The sequence below is a fragment of the Malaclemys terrapin genome, chromosome 4 (assembly GCF_027887155.1).
Source record: "Malaclemys terrapin pileata isolate rMalTer1 chromosome 4, rMalTer1.hap1, whole genome shotgun sequence".
In the NCBI taxonomy this organism is placed as follows: Eukaryota; Metazoa; Chordata; order Testudines; family Emydidae; genus Malaclemys; species Malaclemys terrapin.
This window is the reverse complement of record NC_071508.1, coordinates 129,138,772-129,161,578: the sequence shown is the minus strand read 5'-3', so window position 1 is coordinate 129,161,578 and position 22,807 is coordinate 129,138,772. Positions and strand designations below refer to the sequence as shown.

Below are 22,807 nucleotides of genomic sequence, written 5' to 3'. Positions count from 1 at the left end.
AGCAACAGATCCCTGTGCTATTGATTTAGATGGAATAAAGAGGCCCAAAAAGCCAAAGGTATTAATGCAACCCTGAAAATGTCCAACATTAAACAGTGTTGGACAAGGTTTGGTATACAGAAACTTCAACCTGCTTAGTATGCTAACTTGATTTTTAGAGGGCTGATTTATTATAGGCTCTCCAATGATCTGACCAGAAGATAATCAAGTTCTTGTCCTGAAAACAGGCTACAGAATTCAATGCAGAGAGTTCAATATTTTGTAAGGAACCTCAGAGTGTGTGGCAAGAACATTCACGCTGAGCACAAAGCAGAGATTTTTATTGAAAGAAAATGTCATCAAAGCTCCAGACCACAGAATTAAAAAGAAATATTAAGGTTTAAGAGTACCTGTGGTAACATTCCTCACAAAAGCTAATTAAACTGGTATATTCATACCCTTCTTGTGGACCTGGTGATGAGACACAGGACCAGCCTCGCCTCTGACATGCTAGAAGAGTCCAACGGTCCAGTTTCGTCAATGCCGATCATGGAGAGCAGGGTCAGTGTTGAGTAACTAAGTTATACTGCAAAAGATAAGCTGGTAGCTAAACAAAGGGGAACTAAAAATCTAAAAGAATAATCTCCACATGGTGGTTTGCCCTCTTACAAAGTCTTGGCACTATCCTGAATATTCATGTCAGTACCCAATCTTCCATGCCCAAATCTCATTTCCTCACCCACACAATCTTAGGGTACACTTATTCTATAGGCTAGCATATTCTTACATATTAATGCCAATTATCTGATACCCTGTTACCTTTGGCCTGAACCGTTACTTCCATGTTCTTGTGAACCGTATGGTTATTAGTATGTCCCAGAATTGGTAAACACATTCAGTTCCCCAAAGTCTAAAAGGATAACCGGTAGGCCATTTATCTATGCCACAGGTTACAAACACTCATGCAAATTTGCTCTAGCTAATAATACAGGATACAGGCCTGTAGGTTCCTGCATTACAGCCAAATATAATGATGTAATATTTACTAAAATTATTCAATACAAAAATATAAGCCAAAATAATCTAATCAAACCAGTCAATAAAGACAGGTTATATAATATAGCAAGCTAGCCCTATGGACTACAAGTACCATGGAAAACACATCATCATTAAACATAATTTTAGTCTTTAATTAAACATACAGAAAAGAAGGAAAAACAGTTAAAGCATTTGAAAAGTATTAAGTAAGGCTTTCATTTTAATAACATCCCTTGTTTCCTTTTCAAAGGAACCCCCTCCCTTGTTTGACAGTCTCTTAGATCAGTGGTTTCAATCTGGGGTCCACAAACTATGTCTAAGCGGCTGGGAAAGGTTGTTGTTACCATAAAACAGTGGTTTTCAACCTGTGGATCCCCTGGTGGGTCTGCAGACCATGTCTAAGATTTCCAAATTGGTCCGCACCTCCATTCAAAATTTTTTAGAGGTCTGCAAAAGAAAAAAGGTTGAAAAACCACAGTCTTAGATGGTATCAAAGATGGTAAAAAATGTCCTTTTTGGGGAAAGAGAAGAAGTTATTTGAAATTGGCTCCAGCTGTTGTTGAAGGTGGGTAAGAAACACACATAGGTGTATATTTGTCAGTCAAAGTCTCACTTCCTAGGTGGCATATGGGATTTAACTGAAACTTGTGATGTCCACTGGTTCACTCTCTCTGGCCCAGTCTGCTCAAGACATCTTTCAGGATTAGAATAGAGACAGTTCCTGGCCCAGGAGTTGGTTGAGGTGGCAACTGTGAAGGTGAAGCTCGTTCCTTCTCTTGTCTTTCAGTCAGCCAGCAGCCGTTCCTGCTCAAAGTCTCTTTTTGAGGATCTGAAAAGGGGAGCAGTATGCAGAATAGCCCATCCCCTCATATTTTGTCCACAAATTAGGCCTAATTTCCAACACACCAATTTTGGTTCATTGATTTCCAGTCTCACACTGTTCTTGTTTACCAGGCATGATCTTAACGCAGTTCTTGAAGTATATTACTAGGCCTTTTTGTTTGGACTAATTCCATCTTTTTCACCTTTTCCCATCAACACTTGTTATTATAGGCTATTGCGTCACTTCTATGAACTGTTATTCACTTTTCACAGTTGAGGTCACCATTAGGGTATTTTTGTAGGCCCAGTTATCACAACAGCCCTCACCCCGGATAGGGCATCCAGACCTCTGCAATGTCCCCAGCTGGCCTTCAAGCAAAAAGGCATCTGTCTCAGTCCCATATTAACCTCAAGCAACGTACTTGGAGAGAAAGTTAGAGTCCCTTTATTTGGGTGTAACAGGATAGTCAGGGAGGAGCAATGCAGAAGCAGGGCTTGGAGCAAGTTGAGCACAGAAACAGAGTGTAACCACAGTCATATGCATTGAGCAGCCAGTGAATTGCTGCTGTTGGGCTTAAGAGCAAGACTGCTAGCTTCCTCAGCCAACCAGGTGAGGCAATCCGTCAGGTGGTCTAGTTGATGCATCCCAGCTGTGCTCATTAAGCTGGCAGGAGACCAAGCAAGTGCAGCTGCAGGGCCTTATACCTGACAGCATGTGTACCGTAGGACATTACCAAAGACAGTAATGCTGTCAAAGTGATAGCATCCATGTGATAGGCCAGATTATCATGCCCTTATTTATGCTCAATAGTACCTTAGTCCATGAGCAGTACCACTGAAGTCAATGGGAATTCAGTGTAAGGGCATTACAATCTGGCCCTACAGGAACAGATGGATGCTGTACCATGTCACAGCCTGTCTTCTGCCCATCTTAATTGGAAGTGATAAGAAACACAGTTCAGCTCCAATTATCCTGAACTCCCTTTTATCCAAGACAGGGTCATGTTCCCCATCATCTATTAATTACCATCTATTTCTAAACAGTAGCGTTTTCCCAAGTAGTTCTTCCCTTAATTGAGATAGGCTAATCCAGCTGAGTGCTTCGTCAAGCGTGGAGCACTGTCATATTAGGATCCAGCTAACGTCAACGGTAAAAGTAGTACAGGGTAAATGCAAAGACACAGCACAACTTTTGCTTCCAGTGTGTGTTCACTGAGCAACATGGACTGGGATTAGAGAGAAGGACAGTGTGAAAGACAGAGTGAGAGACAGATAAAGAAAGGAGGAAAAACTATATATGGGCAAAATTTAAAATGTTTTACAAATTCATGGTGGTTTTATCCAATTACTTTGACTGTAAAAACCCTAAAAAGAAAGTTTGCAAAAAACTGAAATGCTTCATTGAAATTCTCAAAACAAAATATTTCAATGTTTTGATTCAAAACAACTTTTCATTTAGAAATTGACCTTAATTGTATTAAAAACCAAACAATTAAAAACATTAAAAAAGGCTTGAAATCAAAACATTTTGTTCAATCCAATTTTTTTTTTAACTTTTTTGAGTTGCCAAAAAAAATTTTTTAAATTCATTTTTTGATCATTCTGAAACAATGTTTTAAATCTATTTTGGAATTACCAATGAATCAGAAAATCCAGTATTTGCACAGCTGTAGGATAGACAATAGACGTAGCCTCTGATCCCCTCCCCTGCCATTAGCTTTCATATGTTGAATCATATTCACAGTAAGAATAACATGCACTATTGCAGTTTAGAGCACTGACGGGGGAAATGATCTGGGTGCAATAAGAATGGACCCAAACTTTCACCCCCAAATTCAAACCAAAACTGCTGTACAATTCAACCAAGTGTTTGATTCGTTGTTTAAGTGCTCAGTTGCTTCTGAACGTATGTCCAATGGTCCCACTGAAATCAGGGAAAAATCTGGACCGGGATTTGGCTTTAGGTTTGTTTGTTATCACACTTAGCAGAGTGAGAGATGATATTCTTGTGATTTTCCCAAGTCTGATGAGAACCAGGCAGTACCTGATGAAAAGTCTGCTTTTTGCAAAGCTTCCAGATCACCAAGATTCAAATAAACAGCCACACTGAAACTCCTGAACTTCTCCACAGTAATTACGGGGTGAGTTAACAACATTTTCTATATAGTACCCCTCAAAAGTGACTCCAAATATCTCTAAAATCTGAGGGGAAACTCCACCACCATTTGACTCCATTGCTCCCCACTCCCATTATTTTTGGGACCCTTTTGTAATGATCCGTGGTTTCAATATGCACACTACGCCGTCTTTTGGTTTAAGGGTTCCTGTATCCAAAATTTTAAAGCTCTGCCCTGGCACCAGCTGAAATTCAAACCTCTGAAGCAGTTTTGCCATCACCACTTTAGCCTCCATCTGTTAGGAGAAAAGAAAACTCGAAATCAGCAGATGCAAATGTTGCTTTGGCTGAAGAGATTTCAATTAAAGACACTGGGCAATTCTGTAAAATACGGAGATTTAAAACGATACCAGCTACGGTGTTATTGTAACTCCATTAGGGAGAAAGCTGTCCCTGGGAGAGGTGTTCCTCAGTCACCTGCAGTGTTCCCGAATTGGAGATAAACCTCTACCCTGATAGAACGCTGTCCTCAGGAGCCAAAAAATCTTACCGCGTTATAGGTGAAACCGCGTTATATCGAACTTGCTTTGATCTGCCGCAGTGCGCACCCTCCCCCCCCGGAGTGCTGCTTTACTGCGTTATATCCGAATTCATGTTATATCGGGTCGCATTATAACAGGGTAGAGGTGTATATTACAGGCACAAAGATATGTCTGTTGATTTAAGTTCTAGGTCTGGCTTGGAGACAAGGGTACGGATCAATCCACTTTAATAAGAGGATTGCCAGCGCAGGTATAACTGCATTTAGATGAGCTCCATTAGCACCATGGGAGACTGGAAAAACAGAAGATTCCACACAAGAGCTACAGAGCAGGTAACAAATAGCAAGGCCAGCTTCCCCACACTGTCCACAAATGTGCATCAGGACAGCCTTGGGGATCCCAGCTCTAAGGGGAAGAGGCCAGGTCAGTAGCTTTGCCTCTTTGCCTTTGGGCCTGTCTGATTTCATACTGCTTCAGCAACATGGCACAGCATGTACCATGAAGCAACAGTTAAAATGTGTTTAGCTTAACAAAGAGAAGTTTAATGGGCGATCTGACTGCACGGGGAACCAATATTTAATAATGAGCTCTTCAAACTATTAGAGAAAGGTCTAACATGATCCCATGGCTGGAAGTTGAAGCTAGACAAATTCAGATTGGAAATAAGGCATACATTTGTAATGGTGAACGTGATTAACCACTGGAACAATTTACCAGGGGTCAAAGTGGATTCTCCATCACTGACAATTCTTAAATCAAGACTGGATGTTTTTCTAAAAGATCTGCTCCAGGAATTATTTTGGGGAAGTTCTATGGTCTGTGCTATACAGAAGGTCAGACTAGATGATCACAATGGTCCCTTCTGGCCTTGGAATCTATGAAAAAGGTGGGATACACCAAAACTTCAGAGGCCTGCCTACCTGTGAAAATATCTGTCCAATACAGGAACGGGGTCCCAAAGAAAATGGAAAATAGGTAAAATATGGCCTACAAGAAAAAAAAAAAAAAAAAAGGACAACATTTATTCTAATGGCTGCACTGGGATGATAGAAGCTGGTTTATAAGTCAAATATTTCATCACAACTGTAATTTTAATTGCTTCGGAATAACTTCTTTACACCTCTGACTCATTAAGGCACCATCTTCTTAACCTAACAGCAGAATAGCATCATAAGTCCTTGTGCCCATTTCCTGTCATATGGGAGAAATGACACTGTAAACTCTTGGGGGCAGGGACGGTCATTCATTATATATATTTGGATAGTGCCCAATGCAATGGGCCCCAATCTGATTTGGCCTTTGGGTGCTACTCAAGTCTAAATGTTAATAAGAATAAGAATAATACCCTCCTTTGAGAACTGCAGATAAAAATCTGCTGTATAAAACACAAAATTATTAATAATAATGCTTGCATTTGCATCTGAGCATAAAGCTACAATAATAAACATATTTTCCCTGTTAATGCTCTTACCATAATGGTTACTCAGTATGTTTTGGTAACATGGTAGTAAAATATACTCACTTTGGTGCATCTTTGTTAAATCGGTCAGGATTAAAGGTCAGTGGGTCCTTGAAAAACTTTTCCAGCCTTCCCATGATATATGTGCTGAACTGCCAAAAAAATGTGTTTGCATTATTTATGAGATGCACACTGCTAAAGCCTCTCTGATGGCTCACAAGGACAAAAATAATTCTGTTTGTTTCTAACTAAACACTTTGCATCACCCTCCCCATCACTGGATCTGATGTACTGCCACGAACTGGGTTCAAAAGCTCCATTCACACCTTATTCTTTTGGTCTTCAGTGCCCAACTCTCTGCTGCCATAACTCCCCCGAAGTCAATGAACTATGCCAGCAGGGAATTCTGGCTCTGCAGTGTCTAACTCCATTGTGTGTGGACCTACAACCTGATGGGTTTTGGATGCAGCCATCAGACTCACAATTAGAGAAGTATTTGCTGGAATTCTGATGCTTTCAATGACATTTTCCTTTCCTGTCCAACGTATGGTTCCTGGAACGGGAGGGTATAATCGGAGGGATTCTTTGAGAACCTGTGCCAGCACAGAGTAACAAAGAGTTAATTATTACAACATGGGGAGAAGAGATATGATGCCAATTCTTCCCCCATAGCCTTTCCAATCAAGTCATTGATCAGGAAGATGAACAATATAAGGAAGACTGTAGCTAGAGAATTTGATGGCTAGCAAAGCAGGACAGCTAAATACATATACTTCAGTCCTTCTTACTGCCTTATGTGTAAGGAGAACACTATGGAAAAAAACAACAACAAAAAACCCCACAGCAGCGAGACTAAGAGCCCAGGTCAACTGCCTTGGGCTTGTGGGACTTGCACCATAGTGCTAAAAATAGCAGTGTAAAGTAGTGAGTGTACCACTCACGTTGGAGCTCAGGCTCTGAAACCTGGTCAGTTACCCCAAGTCAGACTCTCTGGGGTAGAGTTCCAGGCTACAAACCCATGTGGTCAAAATAAGGGCAGACATTCACTTGAAACATACAGTGAGTGAGAAACTTAGTTCTATGCTCCGATGATAATTAAACTAAGCAGGCAAGGATTTTTGTGCGATTTCAGAGTGAAAACCCAAGAACATCTTTTCTTCCAAGGTTATGCTACCCCTGAAGGCTCAGAATACCTAGGACAAAAATTGTCAGAATTGATCGTCGCTTTTATTTGTATGAAACAAAACCAGTTCAGAGCCCCTAATGGCTGTGCTATGATATGGCAAAAGTGCTGCAAAACAACGCAAGCTTCCCTTTGGCCTCATTCTCCTACTATACCTGTGACAAGTACTCGAGCTTCCCAAGATCTTCATAGTCAATGTCCCTCTTGGCTCCAATAACCTCATCCACTTCAGCATGAAGTCTAGAGGTGTAATGAAGGAGAAGCTGTAGTTACTGACATCCATTTCCTGCTACATGAGGTGAATAGTTTTTTTTTTTTTTTTAAACTGTCCTAATATTGAGCCTGACCTTGCCTTCCCCCCTCAGACAAAATGCCTATTGATTCCAAAGGCTGACTGCCTGAGCAAATATTCCAGAATCAGTACCACGGCAGTATTCATAAAGTACAATACAATCAAATGTGATAAATTCCATCTGCAGACAAGACCAGCTTTGTATAAAGGCTTCTAAATAAATTACTTAAATAGAATTGAAAAATCTCATTTCCATGTTTTTTTATTTTACAGTGTGAATTGCATTAAATATTATTTATTTTGGAACACAGGTTAGGATTTATTATGCATAAATACTGGTTATGTAATAGTCCTTATAATTATTATGGGACACAACATGCTCACCCCAGAGTCAGAGAGCTGGCCTGGCAAACTAAGCATGGAGTGTACATACCTTTCTAGTATTTCAGGTTGCCGCCCCAGTTCCATTATTGTAAATGATAACTGATTAGAAGTTGTCTCATGACCTAAAAATATTGAGAATCTATTTAAAAAGCAACACTGAAAATAATACTATTCTATACAAAATTAAGTGCACCAATACAACTGTGACCACAAAAAACCAGAGGCCAGATTGAGGCCTCTAAAAAAAAAAAAAAAAAGCCCAAAATGCTTAATTTTAATACTGTGCTAGGCAATAAATGAATGAAACCATATAAATGTTGAGATATGCATGTATGAGGACTTCAACAATAAAAAACAGAAACAGATTAAGCTGCAGATCAAGCATATTATTTTTTGTTCTACTTTCAATGGATATGGAGAACAACAGATCTCCATCTTCTTTATAACAGCCCTTAAAATTTCTGAAAAGTATTAGGTCCCCCCTCAATCTTTTTTCTCAAGAATACACATACCAGATTTTTTAAATCTTCCCCATAGTTCAAGTTTTCCAAATCTTTTATCATATTTGTTACTCTTCTCTGGACTCTTCAATTTGTCCACATCTTTCCAGAAGTATGGTGCCCAGAACTGGACACACTACTTCACATCCATGCTGAGTACAGCAGAATAATTACCTTCCGTCTCTTACATAAGGCACTCCTATTATTACATCCCAGAATGATATTAGTCTTATCACATTGTTGGCTCATATTTAATTTGTGATCTACTAGAAGCCCCAGAGCCCTTTTCAGCAGTACTACTTCCTAGCCAGTTACTCCCCATTGTGTGTTTGTGCATTTGATTTTGCCTTCCTATGTGTAGTACTTTGCACTTGTCTTTATTGATTTTCATCTTGTTGACTCCAGACCAATTCTCCGATTTGTCAAGGTCTTTTTGAATTCTAATCCTGTCCTCAAAAGTGCTAGCAATACCCCCCAGCTTGGCATCATTCATAAGTTTATAAGCATACTCTCCACTCCATTATCCAAGTCATTAATGAAAATATTGACTAGTTTTGGATGAAGAACAGACCCCTGAAGGACCCCACTAGATGTGTCCTCCCAGTTTGACAGAAAACCACTGATAACTATTCTTTGAGTACATTTTTTCAACACACTGTGCCCCCACTTTATAGGAATTGCATTTAGACCACATTTCCCTTAATGTCTTTTAGCTACTTTCAATGAGATCTAGGGGAGGAGACAGCATCATGAGACTAACCAGCTCTTTGCAGACCACCATCAAGTGCTGCTCCGTGAACCAAGTTTGGGAGCCACTGGTCCAGATATTCTTTGCTTATGTTTATCTGATGGGTGGGAGGTTTAAATGTCATTTTCCTATTTCTCACTCCAGATCTCACTCAAACTGGTTTTACACCACTATAACTTGCAATGGAGTTACTCCTGACCTACACCTGTGTCAGAGAGAGAATCAAGCTCTTAGTAACTCTCATTATAGACCCCTTGGGAATGCACACTATTTTCAATAGCTTCCCACATTATGTGTCAGAGTAATAAAGTAACTACTGTACAAACCAGCAATGAAGAAAGTGACAAAGTTATCGAGAATATTTTCATCATCTCTAGTTTCCTCCTGAGCTGCTGGGATAGGAAACAAAAAGTAGTTATAAAAGTTCACTTTGCCCCTTTAACAACATTTTGGGGTCATGGGAAGGGGAGGGGGCTAGAAGGGAGGGGGAGGCTCAGTGGTGACCTGGAACCCAAGTTCTGATTCCAAATGTACAAAGAAGTATATGTTAAACTCAGAAAGGAACAAAATCTCCAGGACAAGGTCCCACTTGTAAACAAACCCTTGTTTGGATCTTCAGCTTGAAAGAAACATTCCTGAACATGTTAGAAAGGACTGAGCCTCAAAGTTCAGATCCAGAAGTGAATCCCCAAATTTTGGGTGTGTTTGGATCCACTGTTTAACTCTGCAAAACAACTCACAGAATAATGAAATCAGTTTCCTACCATCCCCTTTCAGGATCTGAGTAAGAATATCTCGTGGGACTTCCTCCCCATTCTGGATGGCCTCTCGCCTCTGCTCAATGCATTCCTTTCCCACACGGCGCAGCAGTCTCACACTTTCCTGGATCTCCTTTATCAATTTTTGTTTTCCTGGCATATACTGAATATAAAATGTACTTGATCATTTTACTAGCTTTGCAGAATAAACCAAAGAGGTGTAGAGACTAGGGCTGATCAAAACTGTTTTTAATAAAAAACTGGGTTTGATTAAATAAAATTTTTTGCTAAAAATATTTGCTCTCCATGGAAAATTTAGATTTTTTTGTTGAAAGACCAAATGCTTGAAAACCGAAATATTTCAGTTTGGATATGCTGCTGTAGCACTTCACAGCAGCTGTAATTCAATTCAGCTGCCTCATGTGCCATGGCCAAGGACTCCCAGGAAGCATCAAAATGCACCCTCTCCTGCATCATGGGAGATGTAGTCTAAAAAGGGTGTCTGACCTATAGAGGCAAATGGGAGCACAAGGCATCTGAACTACAACTTCCATGAGACACTGTGGCAGCATTTTCAAATCAAAATATTTCGGTTTTCAGTAGAAAAGTTTTGTTATATGCATTTTTGCTAAAAAAAATGTTCACAGAAAGAAAACCCATTTTCTAACCAGCTCTAGTAAAGACCATGATCCTTTTTTCAGACACATTTATGCTTCTATTCACAGAGAGAGAGAGACCAGGAGAGAGAGAGGAAATAAGAAAATATTTTGTTCAGTGCGTGAGTTTCTTAAATTGCTACTGAAATTTTATTTCAAAGAGAGAGGAAAGGAAAGACACAGGAACCATCTCAATCTGTTGATCCTTTTTCTATTGCGAATGGGCCCAAACACACAATCCCAGCCCACTATGCTCACCAGTCAATATGCATGCAGTGACTACAGCCTCACTCTGAAGAGAGCACTACATGAAGTGAGATGTGTACGGACCTGCACAAGAGGAACACGCATCTCGCTCATTCCTTTCATGACCATGGACACAGCATGTGGGAAAGGCGTCTGGTCATCATGCAGCGTGTTTAATTCTAGGCCAAAGGCCACCTGAGGATATTGAGAGAAAGAGGCAGCTATTTGCTGATTAAATCCTTCTCCTTACTGCATCTATAATTAAAAAACACATGAATAGACCCATGCCCTGTTCCTAGATCATGCTAGTACCTAAGGGTTAGATTCTACCTTTAGGCACAGCCCTGAGCAAACAGTGATATCTAAAGCCCAGAAGCAGCCTCTGGGAGAGAGAGTGGCTCAGAGACACCCCTCTGTGTCACACTACTTACCCAATGGGGTAATCATTTACTGCTCCCTTCTACCAACCTCATGCTGGCTCCTGCAGAGAGGGTGCAGCCATGGCAAGTTTTTGTTGATGCATAATGGCAATGAAACACTATACACACGTCAGTTAATACTGACTTGTTCCTTTGAGATTGCAGGAGAGGGAGGAGAAGAAGACACAGACCTGGAGAACTCTCTCAGGCTATGTCTACACTGCAGGTGTGATCTGCAGCTTGGGTACACCAAAGTTAGTACACCAAAAATGGCAACATAGGCTTGTACAGCCCATGCTGAAGCCTATCTGGGACCCTGGGTATGCACTCATGCTGCGCGTCCACGCTGAATCCCTGCTACTTTTAGCGTGCTAACTAGATGAAAGCTAGCACTGGCATGGCTATATGAGATGTAAATCACACCTCCAATTGCACAGTACACATAGCCTGAGTGTAACAGCCCCTGAGCAAAATTTTTAAAACATGCCAAAGTCCTATTTCCAAAAAGCACAGGGGCTTCTAAAGTGGGACATAAAACACTTTTGAAAATGTTTCCCCCCATCTCTTACTGCAGATCAGATTCTGCCACCCTTGGGCAGGTTGAGTGGTAACTTATTCTTACTTCACACTGACTTCAGCGGGTCTAGTTATGGAGTATGCTACTACTCTACCCGTGTAGGGGTGGTAGACTCTCACCCTCAATTAGCCTGGCATTCAGGGGAAAGTTTTCTGTTTCATAGCTACAGCCCCCTGATTTTGGTCTAGGTAGCTGCACTTCAACTGTTCTGTCACTTACAGTGGAAACAGGAAGTCAGACAGTCTGTACCTTTGCAATAACATCCAGAGTCACTCGGCTCATCATGCTCATGATGTCCAGTTCAGTTTTTCCATCGGCTTTTTCCTCTAGCTTATTCATCAGCTCCTCTGCTTTTTCATTAAAGGTTTCCATCAAACCAATCAGGTAGCTGGACAATTTAAAAAATATTAGTGATGGGGCATCTTTGTTTAGAGAAAAATTATCTTCACTTATTTCACAAAGGAAAATTTAGAGAATACAAATTTTTCAAATGATATTTTAAACCCTAAACTAGTTACATCCATTTTTCCAAATTAAAGAAAACACCTGGAATAATCACTTGCTTAAGCACGATAGAACGAGCTAAATTCTGCTTGCACTACTTCTGTGGAATTCAATCCTACCAGAGCTAAGAATAGCCATGTAACGAATCACTTTCAGAGCAAAGGGCCTGATTCAAAGCCCACTGAGGTCAACGGAAAGACTCCCACTGACTCCAGTGGGCCTTGGATCAGACCTGAAATGAAACATAATGCCTAGATTTAGCTTACCTTTCCCTCTAAGCATAGGCGCTGAATTTTATTTTTCTCAGGGTGCTCCACCCCTGCTCTGCTCTAAGGCCCACCCTTCCTCCGCCTCTTCCCACCCTGCTCTGCCCCCTCATGAGGCCCCTGCCCACCTGCTGCTCTCCACCCTCCCGCACACACCTGAGCAGCAGAGCCACCAATCAGCTGTGGCTGGTGGGTGCTGAGCACCCATAATTTCTTTTCCGTGGGTGCTTGAGCCCCAGAGCACCCACGGACTCGGCGCCTATGCCTTTAAGTACACACACACACACACACACACACACACACACGAGCCAAACTAAATAAAAACCCTACACAATAATAAAGATGTTTCTCCTAAAGACTGGAAGCAAAGGAGACAAGTGGTATTTGAAGTCGCTCTTTAGATACTTGAGGGGCGCTCAGATATGACATATGGTGTCATTACTAGTAGTCTAGATAAACAGCTCTGCAAAAACTGCTGCTGCTACTACTATCATTGGGTGTATATGGATGTAAGTGGGAGAACCAATTTAGTCTCTATTTACTGTATGCAGGGCTGGCTAACCTTTTTTGCCACCCCAGGCAAAAAAGAAGAGCGCCGCCCCGCCGTACACCCCCCCCACGAGCGCCGCCGAAATCCCCGCCCCCCCCAGCACCACGCCACCCAAAGCCCCGCCCCCTCCAAGCGCCGCACCGCCCGAAGCCCCCGCCCTCCTCCGAGCGACGCACCGTGCCAGCCCCTACCCCCCCAAGACCCCGCCGCCTCGAGCACCACGCCGCCCAAAGCCCCGCCCCTCAAGCACCACGCCGCCTGAAGCCCCCACCCCCGTCCGAGCACCACGCGGCCCGAAGCCCCGCCCCCCTCCGAGCACCATGCTGTCCGAAGCCCCTGCCCTCCCTCCGAGCACCACGCCACCTTAAGCCCCGCCCCCGAGCACCGCCCGAAGCCCCCGCGCTCCCTCCGAGCACCGCGCCTCCCGAAGCCCCACCCCCGAGCACCGCCCAAAGCCCCCCCTTCGAACGCCGCGCTGCCCGAAGCCCCGCCCCCCTTCCAAGCACCACGCTGCCAAATCCAAAAATAAAAAATAAAAAATCGAGCGCCGCCCTGCCCCAAGGTGCCGCCCCAAGCACATGCTTGGTCAGCTGGTGCCTGGAGCCAGCCCTGACGGTACGTACAATACGGCCGAGTTATGGTTGCCATGAAAACAATGCATTAAACTTTGGATAAAAGGAGAACTATCCACTGAATGACCGCAGTTACTTCTAAATTTAAAATAATTGGGGAAGGGGGAGAAATACCGGACACATTTTAATAACTCCTCTCTGGAGACAATAGGGAGCTAATCTCAGATATAGATTTGCCTTACATTCGGCTGAAAGCTGGATCCATAATTCTCCGTTGCTTGTACCAATGATCATGGTTAAGATCAGTCACTAAGCCATTCCCTAAAAATCTAACAAAAAGATGAGGATTAAGGAAAAGAAAAAGTTTCTGGCAAGGGATTTGATATGAAGTTTTCAATTTTTTGAAGCCACATGTATAGCAGCCTTTCCCCATCTGCCTGAGCTCTCATTAGCCTACTCGGTTTTATAATAGGGCAATATTTTGTAATTTCCAATTATAAATATGTTCTTTTCTCAGGAAGCATCAAGTTGGTCCAAGCACATTATTCCACTCATGCCACTGGAGGAGGAAATGACTTTAAAAGACAGCTGTGTTTGTACAGTGCCTAGCACAACTGGGCCTTGATCCATGACTGGAGGTTCCTAGACACTACTCTGTACAAAATCATAATCAATCATATCTGAAGTACCACTTTATATGTTTCAGGAAATCATGCTAGCAGGGCAGGATAATTTCGCCCTCTATGATTAAAACCAGCAGCTGAATACCCCCAGGTACAATGGAATGATTCAATAATATAAAGGGAAACCAGTGATTGATTGATTTTTTAAAATAGTCTTGTGCAAACTTTCATCTGCTTTGGGTTCAGCTCATAGAAGCGCAACTGTTTTGAGGCTAGGTGCATATCCCACAGGGGAGGGATGTGAAAGATAAAGGACTTCCATGTGTACTCTCCATTGTTCCACTAGGAAGACACTTGATTCTGTTTGAGTCTCATCAAGTTAATATAATGGGTGCCTTGTGCCCAATTGTCACTGGGGTTTAGCCATGGATCCCAATTTAAAGTCAAATCCAGAATTGGTCAAAGCAAGTTTAATCCCTTCCTCCCGTTTTATTCATCTCTAAATTTATTTTAAGCACATGATGCTTTTGATTGGAGCTGGCCTACCTCATGCCAAATATAGCATAGAGTTTGCTATATGTTATTTGATCCTTCGGGTACTGTGGTATCATCAGGAACTCCTAAAATCAAATCCCACAGTCAGCAAATATAAAGTGCAATTCATTTCCCAAGTAGACTGTAAAGAACCATTTGAGCATTCAATTCTTTCTTTGTTTTATCAAAAGTCCACAGGCAACAGGCTCCACAAATCACACAAACTCGTCCCGTGAACTATTAGGAAGGAACACATTTGTCTTCCAGACAGAGTTATTTTAGAGGGTTTGGCTCCCTCATTTGTACACTTACAGAACTTAAGGATTCTTTGCAGACCTAGTCCTAGAACAGCTTTCCTCCCAGGAAAGTGCCTTACAAAAGTTGCTCAAATCTCACATCACTATTATTTCTACGATTCAGAAAGGGAAACTGAGGCATCTAGCAGTTAGTGGACTAGTTTTTGGAAGTGTTGCGCACCTGCAGCTCTCATTGACTGCAGTAGGTGCTGCGGGCATCCACTATCCTGGAAAGAGATGTCACAAGTGGCTTAAATCAAGGCAACAGTATAAGTCAAACGGTACAGGAAGAACTAGAACCTTGGCATCCTGGCTCTTAACCTCATACTCCAAACACTGCACAACACCCATTTGGTTTATAGGAGGACAGATGGCTGAGTGGATGGATAGGATGATTCCAGTCAGATGATTTATGCAGTACCTTTACTCCTTCAGGACTTAGAACCATTAGTGAGACTCTGTGAAAGGCATTAAAACGCATAATGGGGCCGTACTCCTCTGCCCTACAAGAGAAAGGGAGGAGAAGAATTATGGTGCAAAATAACACATCAATCACGTGTGAAATGAAAACACCCTCAAAGGAACACAATACAGTGTAAAATGGGCACTGCTGCCTTCACATCTAGGCAAAGCACTTACAGCAAGACCTATGTTCTGTTCCTGACTCTGTCACTGACTTGCTGAGTGACCCTGGGCAAATCACTTAATCTATTTGTGCCTCAGTTTTCCAATTTGTGATATAGGGTTAATGATGCCAGTATGTCCCTCTCTCCTGTGTAATGCTGGGTGGCAGTGTGGTCCAATAAAAAAAATATTGAGATATAATAACTTACCATTGTATAAAGAGATCATGCACCAGCTCATTTTTCTTTAGCATTCTCCAGATGATTGGCAGGTGTCCCAGTAAAAAGCTGGAGAAAACAAAACTAGATCTTAGTCTAATCCTAAGGCTGAAACACTACTCTCTGTCCATCGGACTCAAGAGCCTATGGACAGAATGAAATATGGGAGATAGATTTAAAGGCTGGAAGGGACTTGGAAGATTGTGTTGGTTCAGCTCCCAGAACATGCAGGTCTTGGGGGATCTGCATGAGGCAGGGAGCATTGCCATTAACTTGCTATGCGAACTGACACAAGTTAGACCTTACGTATCAATTTCTCCATTTGTAATAATGGAGATAATTTTTATTTGCCTTTGAAATGTGCTTTAAATCTTCATTTGAGGACAAGAGTAGATCCTATTAATGAGTGTGTATTTCTAGATACATTGATTGCAACTCCATGTGGCTTGTAAGCTTTTGTAGAACTTAGGGTAGGTCTACACTACCTGCCTGAATCGGCGGGTAGAAATCGATCTCTCGGGGATCGAATTATCGCGTCTCGTTGGGACGCGACAATCGATCCCCGAATCGACGCTCTTACTCCACCAGCGGAGGTGGGAGTAAGCGCTGTTGACGGGGAGCCGTGGAGGTCAATTTTGCCGCTGTCCTCACAGCGGGGTAAGTCGGCTCCGATAGGTCGAATTCAGCTACGCTATTTGTGTAGCTGAATTTGCGTATCTTAAATCGACCCCCCCCCCCCCCCCCCGTAGTGAAGACCTGCCCACAGTCACACTGTTCTGGTTTCCGTTGATATGCTGTCTGCATTGCTTGTATTTTCTTTCCTTTTAAGAAAACACACCCACAACCCATAGTCCCTCCTAAAAGACACATTCCCCACCACCCCCTTCCCTGATGTTTACAAGGCAAGACTCCCTCAATTGTTCTGCAGAGTTCTCTGCGTTGTGCAGGAAGGTTTGTGAACAGAGACTGAGCACAAAGACTCTGCTGTTCTGTAAAATGAGACAGTCTTTTGTCTGTGTAAGAATCTGAGATGTTTGGGATTACAGGTGGTAACTGTCTTGGCATCGATGACAAAGGACATTCAGTCTAATACTCCTGAATCCATGCTGTAGTTGTTATATAATTGTATGTACAGAAGAGAGAATGTGGGCCCAATTCTGAACTTCTTTACAACATGGTAACTCAGTCACTGGTGTTACACTGATGAAAGTATGATTAGAATTGGCCCCTCTCTGTCTACATGTTCTGGTTCATTCAAATTATGAAATAAAGAGGAAAAAATGGAAGGGAAAGTATTGGCTAATATGGAAATTACATAAATGAATAAAAGGTGTCAATCCATCAAATGCATCAGCTTTATTTAAAACCCATGCAGCAATTCCTTCCTTTAGAGGCGAGTTGGCAATTCCTGCTGACTTTGGACACATCTGAAGTAGGATCTGCTCTGCAGCTTCCTACTGCAATTTCTCAAAAAGCCAACAACCTGTGCTTAAGGGGATCAGTTTTCCAAATGAGACACAGATAGCTGTGCTGTTGTTATGGTAAAAAGCACAGGTTCCCTTTCTCTATGCTAGCTTCTTTTAGTCACTTAAAAATGTCAAGCATTTAACAAAATTACCCAACCATTTATAACAAACTCTTTTAACCCTTTGTGTGTGTGAGTCAGTGAAGTTCCCTTCTAGTAACTGGACCAAAAAGGACAGGATCCCTGCTGCTAACTGTTAGCAAAAGAAATTCTCCTTTAGCTGACATATCAGAAACCTGTGTGTTTTGAGCATAAAGGAGCAAAGCTGTAGCCCTGGCTCCGCTTGTGCGTGTCTCATTTGTTGACTGTGGTTGTTGTCCTCACCACAAATATTTTTCTTCAAATTTCCCACCAATGCAAGTCCGCCAGTGCCAGAGCCACTGGTGGTAACAATGGTGGGAATGCTCATGTACACTGGCTGCCAGTGGTTTAATTCACTATGACAGAGGAAAGATGGCCAAATGGTTAGTGCACTAGCCTGGTACTTATGAGAGCTGGTTTCAGTTCCCTGCTCTGTCAAAAACTTTCTGTGTCACCTTAGACAAGTCACTTTGTTCTCTGGCTCAGCTCCCCATTGGTAAAATTCGCAGGAGTGTTGTGAGAAGAACAATGTTAAAAGCGAGTGAAGGGCTCACTACAGTGATAAGAACCCTGCAAAGCTTACCGTAGATAGTATTGTCCAGCTCTGCTTAGAGCAATTCTAGCTGTTGGAATACTGGTGGCAAAAGTGGCCTGTCTACACTAGTGCTCCCGCTGGTTGAGCAGCACTGGTGCTGGAGAAAGGTCTAGTATAGACAAGGCCTCTGTCTGAATCCTCCCCTATGTATGCTCTAGCCCAGTGTTTCCCAAACCCGAGGGACGTACTGGCCGCCGCTTCCCGCAGCCCCATTGGCCTGGAGCAGCGAACCGTGGCCAGTGGGAGCCGCGATCAGCCGGACTTGAGGACGCAGCAGGTAAACAACCCGGCCCGGCCCGCCAGGGGCTTTCCCTACACAAGCGGCGTCCCAAGTTCGGGGAAACAATGCTCTAGCCCAATGGCTGGCTGATGGGGACAGAACATGTCAATGGTCCTACTCTAGAACACTCCTCCCCCATCCTCCCATGGAAAGGACAGCACCACATTTTTTCCACTTATGCTTTTTTGATCAATGGGACACTGGATGGACTTAACACATAAAGTTAAGCATGTGCAGAAGGGTTTGCAGGATCAGGGCCTAAGATAATACAGAACATATATTCTTCACACAGGCCACTTGAATATTTTTTTTATAGGTTGTTGGTATGTAAGCCTCAGTTGTCATGCTAATTAACACAGAGAGCACTGTGTGGCCCTAATGACTAAACTAGCACGTTTGAGTCACGCATCTGCATCATTTCACACACCTGTGTCTTTTCAAGTCCATTGTTTTCCAGGGTTCTGCAGTGATTCTTGGAGTGCAGAGGATTCTTTGCAGAAGTCCCTGACTCCAACTGAGATGTGGGGGGTTCAGCATCTCACAGGATTGGGCTCTTAAAAATGGTTTTCTTTATCATATGAACAAAGATTCAAAACAAAGGGCTACAAGGAGACTAGAATACTCATCAAACTACTGGATTCCTAACCCTGTTGTACACCACGATGATACCTTTTGCTCAGGTTGGGATGTATCGGCATGTGACAATTATCCCAAAAAATGTCAGTTTGGAGAGACATCTATTTTTCCATGTTTTCCTTTAGATTTCTTATGTGAAATAAACCTTTGACGGGATAACCAAAGATGTGAGCTATTCAAGTGAGAAAAAATGGCACAAAATCCCAATGCAAGGATCACTTTCACACCTATTCCGCGGAATGTTTTAAATTAAAAGTGCTCATAAATGAAGGCTCTGAGCACCGTAAACAACTTACCCAGTTTCTATTCTAAAATATACAATAGGGTATCAAGCCCAAATAAAGCTGATACTAGGAGCCACACAGATCTCAATATAGTGCATAATATAGCAGTGCTGGAAATTAAAAAGGGATATAGAGATCACAAGCCTTATTCTGAAGGATCCTATCTAGGCTGATCACTGAAGATCAAACCAAAAATCCTTAAGGAGAAACATACAAATAAACAACCAAAAACTTACCTTACATGGTGCCACAGGCCTGGAAAGCCATTTTGATCTAACTACAAACAGGACTAGAGCTGGCATATCCCTAATATTAATCTGTAGACTCTGAACAAACAGACATGATAACTGTAGTTACACAACCACACTCGATATCCTTGCGTGGCTGCTTATGCAATAGAATGCTATTGCTGCATCTGCTCACATACTGGTATATGCCCAGTTTACTAGGGTATACGGGGCCAAAGATAAGGTTAAATAAGCAGCCTTAATACCACTACATGAGCTGTTTCTCCTTGTGACAGCAATGCCACTTTGGTGCTACAGGTCTCTTTACCACGGTTCATATCTGTTGACATTTGTTTTTTGCTAAAACAGAATACCTACATGGTAAGGAGAGAATATGCTGAAGCGAGTGAAATTATCATCAGCTAATGTGGTCCAAAAATTCGGATATGACCTCAGGCACGGGGGGGAGGAGGAGGAGGGAGAGGGAGGTTTGTGCCAAACAGGGTCAGTTTAAAGACAGTGTGTAACAGAAACAGAGCTTCAAACATAACCAGTCCGCTAGCCCCGAGATGGATCACAACCTCCTCCCCTGGATTGCCAGAGCCCAAATCCTACAAATACAACTCAAAGCCAAACCCTCCAGGTAAACGATTGGTCTTGCTTTGAGCAGGGGGTTGGAGTAGATGACCTCCTAAGGTCCCTTCCAACCTTGATATTCTATGATTAAAGTGCCTCTAACCAGGCGCTTACCTCCCCCAGCATAAAAGGAGAAATCCTGACCTCATTCGAGTCAATAGCAAAGCTCCCACTGACTATGACGGAGCCAGTTCTGCACCCAAAGCGGGTCAGTCCAGCACGCCTGGCCCTGCAATACCAGCAAGATCACGGACAGCCCTTCTGGAGGGACAGCAGCCCCCTCCCCTATTTCCTCACTGGGCCACGCGGACATTGGGGCAGCAGATGGGGTCTGATTCACCTGCCACCCCCAGGGGACCAGGCACTGGGGTGGGAAATGGGGGGAGGGTGCTGTTGAGATGCCTGAAACAGCCAGATCCTTGCTCTCCCCCCCCACCCTGCCCCTGTCCCTGTCCCTCCCCAGGGGCATGCTGCTGGCCTCCCCCTTACCTCGCTCTCGGGGCGCCGGGGATATGATCGTACTTCGCGTGGATGGCTCTCACGTAGCAGCAGTAAAGACCGAAGGCCAGGAGGCAAAGCGAGAGCAAAAGGAGGAGCAGGGCCCCCAGCACCTCCATAGCCGGGGCTAGATCGCTCGGCCGGGCGGGTTTCCGACTCCCTGCCGGGGCCTGCCCTTCAGGGGGAAGGCAGAAAACGCCGCAAGGCTGTACTTAAAGAGACAGGGTAGCCCTGCCGCGCCTCCGAGGCCCTCCCCCGGCAGCGCCCCGGCCCGACCCGGCCCCGGCTCTTCTGCCTCCGGGGCTGGGCCCTGCGGAGTCTGTAACAGCCTGTCCCGAACCCGGCCCACGTCCACCCCGCGAGCCTTGCTGGGCTTCTCACCAGAGGGAAACCAGAAAGTCCATAATCACCCAAGAGAGCTGTCAGCACAGGGCAAATTCCACTGAAGGGACACAGAGAGGTGAAACTCGTGTTATACAGAAACGCAGGACTTTCCTCCCCTTAGATTACACAGCGTGGTTCAAAAATCACGAGTACCACCCCCTCCTCCCCATCACGAGCTTGGCCTAAAAGGCTTTAATTTTTAAAATCAAGATTTTTTTAATCTTCATATTAAAAATACATATTTTGGGTTCTTTGTATTTGCCTTCTGATTTGTGAACTTTGAGATCACATTCAGGTCATGTTTACAAGCTTTTCGTCACAAGCATAGGAGCAGAAATGTAGTTTTTCTTTTTAATTAACATCTGAGATTTTCCCACAATTCATAAGACTGCTGGAGCGGGGGCTTTAAGAGAAAAAACACCCAATACTATGACAGGTTTCAGAGTAGCAGCCGTGTTAGTCTGTATCCGCAAAAAGAAGAACAGGAGTACTTGTGGCACCTTAGAGACTAACAAATTTATTAGAGCACGAAGAAGTGGGTTGTAGTCCACGAAAGCTTATGCTCTAATAAATTTGTTAGTCTCTAAGGTGCCACAAGTACTCCTGTTCTTCTTTTTACCCAATACTATGCAACTTGTGATAAAATCCTGAGAGTTGGTCAACTGGGAAACAGTCACTTGATATTTCATTGTTATGATGTTGGCTGACTTTTTGGGCATTCATTTCACACATCTTGGACAGCAAAGATCAAAGGACAAAAATCGAATGTGCCTTTAAAAATAAATGTAAACTAATCTTGGACCACAAATACTAAAATGTCTTAATCAGAACCATATGATTATTGCATGACATCACTACAAGGCAGAGCTATGGCTTTCTGGTTTTGTTAACTATGCATTTCTTACCTGAACATATTTGCATTTCTTTCAAGTGTAACCTTAAACCTTGAGTTTCCTAGTTTATTATGCTTGGTTTTGGATAATTACAACACCCTTGGAATGTTTTTACTCTGAAGTTAAATGCTGTTAAAGTGGTCTGCCCACCTTTGCAGTATCTTTTCTTTGTCAGTGAGAAGTGGTGCCATCGGTACTCAATATTGGAAATGTTCCTGATGACCGTGTCCTCAGAGCATCATAGAAGTTCTTCATATTATTCCTCTCTGCATAGGACTGAATCTCAGCTGCCTTGTTGCTTGGCTATGAATATTGCATGACTAATAGACACAACACAGTGACAGCAGTAAACACAGAAGTATTAAACTGCCACCTAGTGGAGCGTTGGAGAATTTGCTAGATAAAATAAAGTGAGAAGGTGGATGACGCAATATCTTTTATTGGACTTTTATTTCTGTTAGTGAAAGACAATCTTTTGAGCTACACAGAGCTCTTCATCAGGTCTGGGAAAGGTACTCAGCCTGTCATAGCTAAATACTAATTGGAACAGATTTAGCATAAGTAGTTAACACCTATTCTAAGGGACCATTCAAGGGGAATGCATCCGAAGAAGTGGGCTGTAGTCCACGAAAGCTTATGCTCTAATAAATTTGTTAGTCTCTAAGGTGCCACAAGTACTCCTGTTCTTCTTTTTGCGGATACAGACTAACACGGCTGTTACTCTGAAACATTCAAGGGGAAGTGGTAAATTAACACCCTTACAGTCATAGGACAAAAAAGGGAGTGTTTGTGGGTTATAGATTGTTGTAATAAGCCTCAAATCTAGTGTCTTTATTAAGGCCACGTTTACACTAGTGAATTT

The 22,807-nt window shown here is 42.9% G+C and overlaps 1 protein-coding gene across 4 annotated transcripts; it reads right to left on the bottom strand.

Annotated features, from left to right (window-relative positions):
• Positions 1–299: 299 nt before the first annotated feature.
• LOC128835938 (cholesterol 24-hydroxylase) lies at positions 300–21,130 on the bottom strand. 4 transcript variants are annotated; one of them, XM_054025864.1, is made up of 16 exons: positions 21,050–21,130; positions 20,660–20,838; positions 15,898–15,975; positions 15,486–15,567; positions 14,781–14,854; positions 13,854–13,940; positions 11,969–12,107; positions 10,808–10,918; positions 9,828–9,984; positions 9,390–9,455; positions 7,865–7,937; positions 7,295–7,379; positions 6,439–6,549; positions 6,020–6,108; positions 5,418–5,484; positions 300–4,251 (listed from the first exon to the last, which is right to left on the bottom strand). In XM_054025864.1, exons 2-16 carry the CDS (start codon positions 20,785–20,787, stop codon positions 4,090–4,092), a joined length of 1,509 nt encoding a protein of 502 aa, XP_053881839.1. In that variant the 5' UTR covers positions 20,788–20,838; positions 21,050–21,130; the 3' UTR covers positions 300–4,089. The 4 variants fall into 4 exon arrangements, with proteins under 4 accessions (XP_053881839.1, XP_053881838.1, XP_053881836.1 ...); XM_054025863.1 differs by having other exon boundaries at positions 20,660–20,843; positions 21,050–21,119; XM_054025861.1 differs by lacking the exon at positions 21,050–21,130 and having other exon boundaries at positions 20,660–21,026.
• Positions 21,131–22,807: the final 1,677 nt, after the last annotated feature.

Excerpts from the sequence above, each read along its gene's own strand:
- LOC128835938 (XM_054025864.1), bottom strand. The coding sequence starts at position 20,787 with ATGGAGGTGCTGGGGGCCCTGCTCCTCCTTTTGCTCTCGCTTTGCCTC. Across the intron at positions 14,855-15,485 it reads TAAGTCCTGAAGGAGTAAAG|GAGTTCCTGATGATACCACA; the intron begins GTACTGCATAAA and ends ATTTGATTTTAG. Across the intron at positions 5,485-6,019 it reads TTTAACAAAGATGCACCAAA|GCCATATTTTACCTATTTTC; the intron begins GTGAGTATATTT and ends TTTTTCTTGTAG.